The 9185-nt window shown below is 46.9% G+C and overlaps 1 protein-coding gene across 1 annotated transcript; it reads left to right on the top strand.

The window, feature by feature from the left end:
- Window positions 1-260: 260 nt before the first annotated feature.
- On the top strand, window positions 261-8010 carry VAX1 (ventral anterior homeobox 1). Its single transcript, XM_074295708.1, has 3 exons — window positions 261-1184; window positions 2791-2978; window positions 5443-8010. Exons 1-3 carry the CDS (start codon window positions 947-949, stop codon window positions 5998-6000), a joined length of 984 nt encoding a protein of 327 aa, XP_074151809.1. The 5' UTR covers window positions 261-946; the 3' UTR covers window positions 6001-8010.
- The last annotated feature ends 1175 nt before the right edge of the window (window positions 8011-9185 follow it).

Raw genomic sequence — 9185 nt, 5'->3', positions numbered from 1 at the left:
CATTAAAAAGGAGAGAAGAGATGGAGGTTTAAGATGGCTGTCAGCATGGAGGTGTGTTAAAGAGTTCAGTTCTTACTGTGGGAGGGAAATCCTCTTCAGCAAAACTTTCTCTTTTTATGATTTCATTTTCTCCCAAGAGGGAGTTCTTCCTCCTGCTAAAGATTTTATGGGGGGAGGGGGTGTCTTAGTTATTGTCTTTTTTTTTTTTTTAAGTAGCTTTATTCAGATGTATCTGGCGTGTCTAGAGAAAGCCCCTTTAGTCAGTTTATAATCTGGAGGGTCAAAGGCAAACTGGAAGTTAATAATGGCTGCTAATGGTGCTTACAATTCAGGATGAATCTTGTCAAAAGTTTTTCTGGAAGTCTGGGTCTTTGATTGTGTGTTTCCTGAAAGCAAGACCAATCATTTCAGTTTATTCACTGGCTAAACTCTACTTGATTGGGGACAAGCACAGAAACCATCCATTACGATCTGATATATTATCCAAACAATTTAGTGTATTCATGAGGTAACCGAAACGTGGAGGCTGTGAAATTACCCGTAATCAATTGAAACAGCGAGTGTGCGTCCCTCTGGGTGTCCAACATCTCTATGTCTCAGTAATAAGGCAGGCAAGAAATCATTTCAGAGTTGCACTGTTCGCTATCTGATCGCTGGGCTGGGGGAAGCTGGACAGTCCTATTAGAAGGCTGGGACTGATGAGGCTGAATCGCAACTCGGCTGGGAACCACAACACGACAACCTGCATCTCCAGGAGTGTATTGCAGACCCCACTGTGCTGACCACCAGAGGCTTGTGCCATCGCCAATCTCGTTTCGCCGGTGGTGGCTTTTTCCCCCCTTCTTCTCCTCTCTTCTCGAGTGTCTGTGGGGTGTTTTTTGTGGGTGCGTTGTGCAGTGGGGTATTCTTATCCCACCACCACCCCCCCTTTTTTTTTTCCTTTTACATGTTTGGAAAACCAGACAAAATGGACGTTAGATGCCACTCGGACGCTGAGACTAATCGGGTCTCGAAGAATGGACATAAGGAGGGGAAAGAGAGCAAGGGGGGCGACGGGAATATCTCTGCTTCTTTTCTGAAGGAACCTCCGGGCACTTTTTCCCCGTCTGCCGCTTCGGAAGATTGTAATAAGAGTAAATCTAATTCTGCCGACCCGGACTATTGCAGAAGGATCCTGGTTCGAGGTAGGGGATCAGAAAGGAGAAAGCGTTTGGGGTTTGAGTATCTTTAGAGAGACGATTCGGGAGGATAGGGTCCTCTTCCCCGACCCTTTATCGGAGCTTTCGGTCCCCTTTTCCCCGGGCTGCTGATCTTTAGCTGATGCCTTCTGTCCGTACCTTGCCTGCTTGGCCGTGGGGTGTGGGTGTTGGTGTATGCGTATGTGTGTATGTGGGAGCGTGGCGGTTGGGGGTGGGGACCTCTGAGCTAGTGGATCGGCTCGGACTTCGGGAGAAAGTTGCTGGCCCTGGGGCCCCACCCTCTCTCTGCCTTGCTCCGAGTCTAGCCTCCGGCCTCTTGAGCCAGGCCATTCGCCTCCTTTCCGAGCCTTCTGCAACTTGGTGTGCTGGGGCCTCGCCCAGTCCCCGACCCGAGGGTGGGGAAGTGAGGCGGGGTGGGGGCGGAGAGGATCTTCGGGGGAAGCTAAAGCACTGCATGATGCAGCCGGAGAGAAGGTGGTGGAGGAGGCCGCCGACCCCGAGCTCCTATGGCAATCGCTTCAGAAAAAAAATGGGTTGGAGGGAGGCAGAAATGCAAACGGACATCCGCTCCTGCCTTTCAGGCATCAGAGGTTTGGGATACAGAAAAAAGGAAAGAAAGAAAAGCCAAACTGCGGCTTGAATGGAGAAGCGGGAAGTTGGTTCTGGCCGGTTAAGGGGCCTGTCTTTGGGCAGCCTTGGAGACCCGGCGGGGCTGATTGGGGCGGGGGGGCGGCGAGCGGGGGATCCAAAAAGAAGGACGCTCACCTTCGCCTCCAAGCGAGGCACTATCCCCATGTCTTCCGACTCATATTTTGGGGAAACTGCTCTCGGGGATCCGGAAGCCCGGACTATTCCTCTTGGGGCATCCTCTGTCCCCAAGCGGGAAAGAAACCCCGAGACTAAGAGGAAAGGAACCCCGAATACGGCCTGGTAAATAATCGTTCCTCCCGGGCGGGACCACGGGCACTGTGAGCGCTGGGGCAAGTGGGCTTCTGCTCTTGTGCGTGTTCTGGGTAGGTTGTGAGAGTGAGGATGTGGGTGAAAGGGCTAGAATACCAATTCTGTCGGATCGGAGGACCCTAAAACCGTACGGGGCTACTCTTCCCAGTCAGTCGTCCCTATCTAGTGAGGCCTCTTCCGTGGCGGGGGCTGTACCCCTGCAAGCAAAGCGGCTTTCCTCCTCGCCCTACTGCGCCCAGAACTGAAGGAGGGGGCTCTTCGCCCTGGTTGCAATTGCATTTTGTCCTCCAGCCTGGCTGTTCATTCAAAGGGGATTTATCCTAACAAAGCTGAACCGACTTTTGTCTCCAACTACCTTCTCTTCTCCACCCCTGCCCCAGGAGCAGACAAACCAGTTAAGTGGAGTTAGATACCCCAATATTTGACTTCACATTGGGGTCCAGGGACACCTTTCTGTTGAGCTAGCTAATCCCTCTCCCCTGATCTCCCTGTAGACTTTCAACTAAGCTAGGTAGGGTCACCGCGTAGTCCCTGGCCTGAAAAGTTGGTTAGAGGGGGCAGGGAGAGGAAAGAGATGTAGTCTCAATGAGTACTGACTACTGGTCTTTTCCCCTTGTGGCCCCCTTTCTAGATGCCAAGGGCTCCATCCGAGAGATCATTCTTCCCAAAGGCCTGGACCTGGACCGGCCAAAGCGGACCCGAACGTCATTCACCGCTGAACAGCTATATCGGCTAGAGATGGAGTTCCAGCGGTGCCAGTACGTTGTGGGGCGGGAGCGAACCGAGCTGGCCAGGCAGCTCAACCTCTCCGAGACCCAGGTACCAGCCCAGTGGCCCTGTATGGTCAGACAGCGGCTTCCCCCATTCCCTAATTCTCAGCCATATCATTTCAGGCCCAAATCACCTCTCAGAACTTGTTGTAGACTTAGAGAGCATTCAGGGAAAGAGAAAACTACTGGGGTTGTGTGGACTGTGGCATCAGAGAAGGCACCTCTTTACTACACAAACGTCTGGGCCCTTAGACATAGGGAAGCTCCAGATTTTATCTTTTGCTTGGCACAACAGAGACAAATCCAAACTGCATCAACACTTACAACACAGATATAGCAATTTATTAGCCTTTTGGACTCTACAAGGACCTGATTCTCAACTTTGGTCTGGGTATCCCAATTTGGCCTTATCCCCAGGAAAATATACTTAGATCTCTAAATCTCAGTTGCTCTCTTTCTTGGGATTCTATGCTCAATATTTATGCCAGAATTATTGGAGGGGAGTTCTGTCTCCTGTTTGGTGATTATGAAAGGAAGAAGAGGAGCTAGCCAGAGCTGTTGAGATTTTCCCATGGGAAGAGGCCACCCCCCCCCCCACAAACACACACACATTTTACTCTTAGATTTAGCCTTAATGGAATCTTGTCAAATAACGTTGGTTCCCTGACATTTCACCTCACTTCCAGTACAAAACCTGAGATGTGGAGTAGATAGAGATTCCTTTCAGTGAAGAGTGATAAAGGTTGTTTTTATTATTTCTGTCCAAGATTTCTTGGTCTAATCATCTAGAAATCTTCCTTCAGACATTCTCTGCTTTTCTTTTCCTTTGCTTCTGTTACTTGTGACTCAGTACAGGCAAGAAAAGAGTTTGGGAGGGTGAGCCCCAATCTGGGGTCCTTTTTGTTTTGGGGAGCCTTCTCTGTGCATATATTCAATGTGTAAAGTGTAATTACATATAGAGACAAGGACTTTAGACTACAAACTCTTTCTTCTGTGTCTTGGTAGGGTAAACAGGAGTTGGGGACTTCCTGGGATTTTGTAATCAGGCTTAGCCTGTAATTTATAATGTACACTCAGGGGTCTTCTTTTTCTCTGGAACTTCCCCACACCAGATCCAAATAGCTCAGAAGCTGAAGTGGGTTAGTCGGTATTTCCTCTGATGAAGAAACGATGAAAGAACAAGACCTGAGGTTTGGTTCCAGGAAAGGAAATGGGGAAAACTAGGTGTTTTCTGGTGCTTCCTATGCCACCCCTATTCCCACCTCCTACCCCCACTAGAAGTAAAAAAAAAAAAAAAAAAAAAAAAAAAAAAAAAAGCAAAACCAAAGCAGACCAAAAACACTTCTAGGAAGCTGCCAATCCAGGGACAAGGACCATAAGCAGAGCTGCTGCTACCCTGGAGTCTTAAAGGAAAGCAAACCGACTGGAGGATAGGAAGGATCCTTCAACTCTGAACAGCCCCCTGGGCTATAGGGACAAGTTCTTGCCAGTCTTTTTCAATTTCCGATGCAAAAAGTTATTGGGAATGGGGGTGATAGTATTGAGGAAACAGAAAATTTCAAAGTTCTGTTAATTGAATTCTTCATCATTTCCCCATCCAATTCACCACAAACATTTGGAATCCTTGTCCTCCTTGTCTCGATTTGACTGAAATTGTGTGATGGAGATGTAAGTAGATCATGTCTTCCTGTATTCACTGAGGGGAGGTTTAGGTTTCCCTAAATCTTAGGTCTTAATCTCGGCCTGACAGGGCTTTCCCAAGCTCTAACTCCAGTCTCCTCAATGTGTGTGTGTTTGTGTGTGTGTGTGTGTGTGTGTGTGTGTGTGTGTGTGTGTGTGTGTAAATAAAATCCACTAAGAAATCTTCCTAAGATTCGGGGCAACTATTTCACCTTTCTAGAAGTGGAAGAGATAGAGAGACTCCACCGTTTTCCCCAAATATGATTCTAAAAAGTCTTGGATCTAAATTTCCCTAGAAATTGTGAAACCCCTTGACCCTGTCTCTATTTGAGTTTTAAGACTACCTCCTTTAACTCGCCATACTTTTAAAGGCCTTCATTAACTCCATCCCCAAATCCCAGTAAGAGTGAGAAGCCACTGGTGAGGGGGGATTGTGTGTGGCGGGGTGGGGAGTGGACTTGAGGCATCCTTCCCGATTATCTTAATCCTTATCTCTGAGAAATTGGGAGAATGGAAGGAACTACGCTATGGGTGGAGAGACCTGTCAATGAAATACCTATTATTGCTGTTGTTATAATTTTGAAATGTTTCACAATCTGATTCTGCTTGGGCTTCAATCAAATTTACCCACCCGCAAGTTTAGCCTGGAGATTGTGATGAGGTTGAACTTGGTCGAATTTGTATTCTCGCCTGTCTCTAGGTGCGCTAGCTTCGGCCTTTGGATGGAGGGAGAGGTTTCTAACCTTCTGAGTCCTCGCAGAGGGTGGGCCGCGTTCCCAGGGTTCTCTAATAGTTTCTCTCCCTTCCTCTACCCATTCTGTCGACTGCCACAGGTGAAGGTGTGGTTCCAGAACCGGCGCACGAAGCAGAAGAAAGACCAAGGCAAGGACTCGGAGCTGCGCTCCGTGGTGTCCGAGACGGCCGCCACTTGCAGCGTGCTCCGGCTCTTAGAGCAAGGCCGCCTGCTCTCCCCGCCTGGCCTGCCGGGTCTCCTGCCGCCTTGCGCCACGGGCGCTCTGGGTTCAGCCCTGAGAGGCCCCAGCATTCCGGCCCTAGGCGGCAGCGGCAGTTCGAGCTCCGGCTCCAGCTCGGCCTCCGGCCCGGCGGGCGGTTCCTCTCCGCACCCCCCGGCCGTGAGTAGCGCGGCGGGGCCAGCCTCGGCCTCAGGACTGCATCCTGCCCCGGCCGCCGGTCACGGTCTCTTCAGCCTGCCGGTACCATCGCTCCTGGGCTCGGTCGCCAGTCGCCTCTCCTCCAACCCCCTGACAATGGCTGGCTCATTGGCCGGGAATTTACAAGAACTCTCAGCAAGATACCTGAGCTCCTCCGCCTTTGAGCCCTACTCGCGGACCAACAATAAAGACGGGGCGGAGAAAAAAGCACTGGACTGATTTTAAGTATTTCCATGTATTTATATTTATAGTATCTATTGTGCTTATATTTATGGAATCACACACCCAAGCTACCCTCCCTGGGCAGTTCCCCTCTCCCCACGCGGTCTGCAGACACGTCCTTTACCTCCTTGCCTCACCTTCTCTTACAAATTTGATTTTACCATTCTAATTTTTTTTCTGCCTTGTTTCCGTTTGTTTTCTATCCTTCCGCCCCCCAACTTCCATCTGAATGCAGGAAAGATCCAAAGATCTGGGAAACACCCTACTCCCTTTCCCCACCCCTCCACCCCTAACCCGAGGGAAAGGAGGCATCCAAATCCAAAGGAGCAGTACTGTTGGTAGGAATAGTGGGGAGAAGGCTGAGCGTGCAGCCTCCCGCTGACCCCGCAGCCGCCCAACTAGGGTGGAAGATTTACAGGGTTTGCTAGAGTCCAGAGTTGGTATACTCCTTCCGAAAGAAGGAATAGGAAACTCTGACCGCCTGAGTGAGCCATACAGGAAGTGAATTTCAGAACACTCGGCGGTCACTAGGCCTTATAGATTTCTCTAGAAAGCCAGGGACCCTACCCAAGTTTTCCACAGAACAAGGAAGAATCCATCGCTTTCCACCCCCTCCCCTCCACTCCTCTCCACTTTAGGGAATCTGTGGATTAGATAGACAAGAGATGCCGAAAACCATCTTCTAACGATCACTTTCACAATACTAATAATAATGATGATGACGATAGTGATACTAATGATAGGGAAAATAATAAGAATGGACTATTGCTAAGCAATTAAAAATGAATCCTAACTATTCCAAGACTAGATGCAACTTAACTATTAAAAAAAAAAAAGATAATTTTGAGTCTGGAAGGTAAAAAACCTTTTTAAAATGTTCCAAAACGTAATTTTCTAGGCAGGGTAGAAGAAACGAGGCTGTGAGTTTGAAAAGAAATTTGACCGGAATGAGCAGAGAAAAGCCAACGATTTATTTTCTAAGAAATTCTCAACCAGCTCCCCCACCCCACCCCAAGTCTTCCGGTAGAACTAATCTAGGGCTCTCACTGAGGAGCATCTGTTGAAAGGATACCTCAGAAGTCTCAGCAAGATCAAATATTAGTCAGACAGGGGCCACCTTTTAGGGAGTTCTCGTTGGTTCGTAAATAGAACGGGCAATAGCCATTCCATTTAGCACCGAAAACTATGATCCTTAACATTTTCATTAAAAAGTAAAATAAAATATAATTCCCCTCCCCCCTTTTCCCCGCTTGCCGTTGTTTCACGAAGTACTCGTAGCTTTAAATTCTAGGAAAACAAACATAGTTCCAGTTACTTAAACATCTGAGAAAGTTGAACAGTTCTGCTACTTCTCCCTGGTCTTCCAGAATTCATCTCAATCGGAAGAATTATCTTTTCCTTTTGATGATGAAGACTATGATGATGAAGAAAAAGAAGAAAGAAGTTGTAATCGTAGATATAAGGAAAAGGAAAGGTTTTTCTTCCAGTTAACGGCTCCTATCCCCCTGAAATCTGTTTTTGAAGGGTCAGGTGGTAGCTAGAACTTAGTCTCAGGCGGAGGTAGGGGCCGGTAATCCCTCAAAGCAGATACAAACTGTGTGCCTCAATCCATGTCATCCATTTCTTTAACCAAAACAGCCAACAGGAAAAACCGTGAGATATCGCTTATTGTCTAGAATGTATTAGAGTCCATCTGAAGAACCGCCCAGAACAAAATTTTGAAAATAGTAATCTTATTGTAAATTATTTACGTCGGGTTTTTTTTTTTTTTTGTTTGTTTTTGTTTGTTTGTTTGGTTGGTTTTTTTGCTTTGTTTTAGACAATTAGTGGGGGAAAATAATGAAATAATGATTCACATGCGGGTAGGTGTTCCCTAAATCCTGGCTACTAACTCTGTTCTGAATGTTTTGGATATTTGGATGTTTTGTATTTATGTGGTGAGAGTGAAATATATCTATCTATAATGATTGATAAGGTCTATTCTCGTCTTCTATTTAAAGTGTGTGTGTGTGTGTGTGTGTGTGTGTGTGTGTGTGTGTGTGTGTGTAAAATCCCATCAAATTATTGTTTTCTAATGTTTTATGATCCAGACAACAGACTATATTTAGCGAGCGTTGACGGTGCTCTGATTTTCTATTGTCGAAGTTCACTTTGGGAAGATTTTCAACTTTCAGAGAAATTAGGCTGAATTTGAGTGAGTCTGGGTGGTTGCTGTTGTTTTAATTTAATTGACTCGTTACAGGGTGAGATTCTAAGATGCCTCTATAACCCAGGAATTCCCTACATTCGTCGTTTCTGCTGTTTTCCCAGTATTTGAGCAGCAATTTGGGTTTCTTTTTTTTGCCTAAAGTTCAGTTTGAATCTAACAACTTGGCTAGCAACAGGCCAAACGGCAAGTTTCTCTTTACTTTCAAGTTTGAGTTTGAGTCAATTCTCCTTTTGTCCTGAAAACTCCAGAGATGAGAGAGAGACCAGAATATCTTTGCCTGTTAGATTCTCGCAAAACATGGAGGCTTTTCTCCTCCTAGAACATGGATGGTATTTTGAATGCAAGTATTACAAATAGAAAGTCGAGAGCTTGGGGAAAAGGTTTCAACATCCATTAGCCCAAGTTTAGCGGTTACAAGTTCGAGCTTAATTGGAGCAAGCAAGATCTTTTCTAGTGTCTTTTTGAGCTCATCACTACGGGGCCAGCCTGGCCACAGATCTGGGTGATTTACTTGTACTCTGCTCCCCTTTTCTTAATCCTTGTCCCCCTCCCCTCATATCTCCCCTTCCATCACTTATGACTGGAACATAGGATGCTCTCAGAAAATGTTTTAAGATGATGCTAATGGGAACATGAGAGAGAAAACTGAGCTCAGTCCCAATCCGACCTCCCCGTCCCCACCTCTCTATCATTGGGCATCAAAATAGTATATGTATATGTAATATGTATACTAATGCACACACACATACACAACACGTATGGGAAGCAGTGGATCGAACTTCTGATTTCGTTTGGTGAATGTCACAGCTCTCCGGAGGAAACAGAACACCAGGGCAAATCTGTAACTACTGGGCAATTTGAAGTCTTAAGAGACTTGATTAAGTAATTTGCCCAGGACCACAAGATCAGTTGATGATAGGGACGAGGATTGAACGTGGTCTCACTAATTCTTAGGTTGGGAGTCTATCCACTA

Source organism: Sminthopsis crassicaudata, chromosome 2 (genome assembly GCF_048593235.1).
Source record: "Sminthopsis crassicaudata isolate SCR6 chromosome 2, ASM4859323v1, whole genome shotgun sequence".
Classification (NCBI taxonomy): domain Eukaryota; kingdom Metazoa; phylum Chordata; class Mammalia; order Dasyuromorphia; family Dasyuridae; genus Sminthopsis; species Sminthopsis crassicaudata.
Note: the sequence above shows the minus strand (reverse complement) of the source record. Positions and strands in the feature narration are given on the sequence as shown.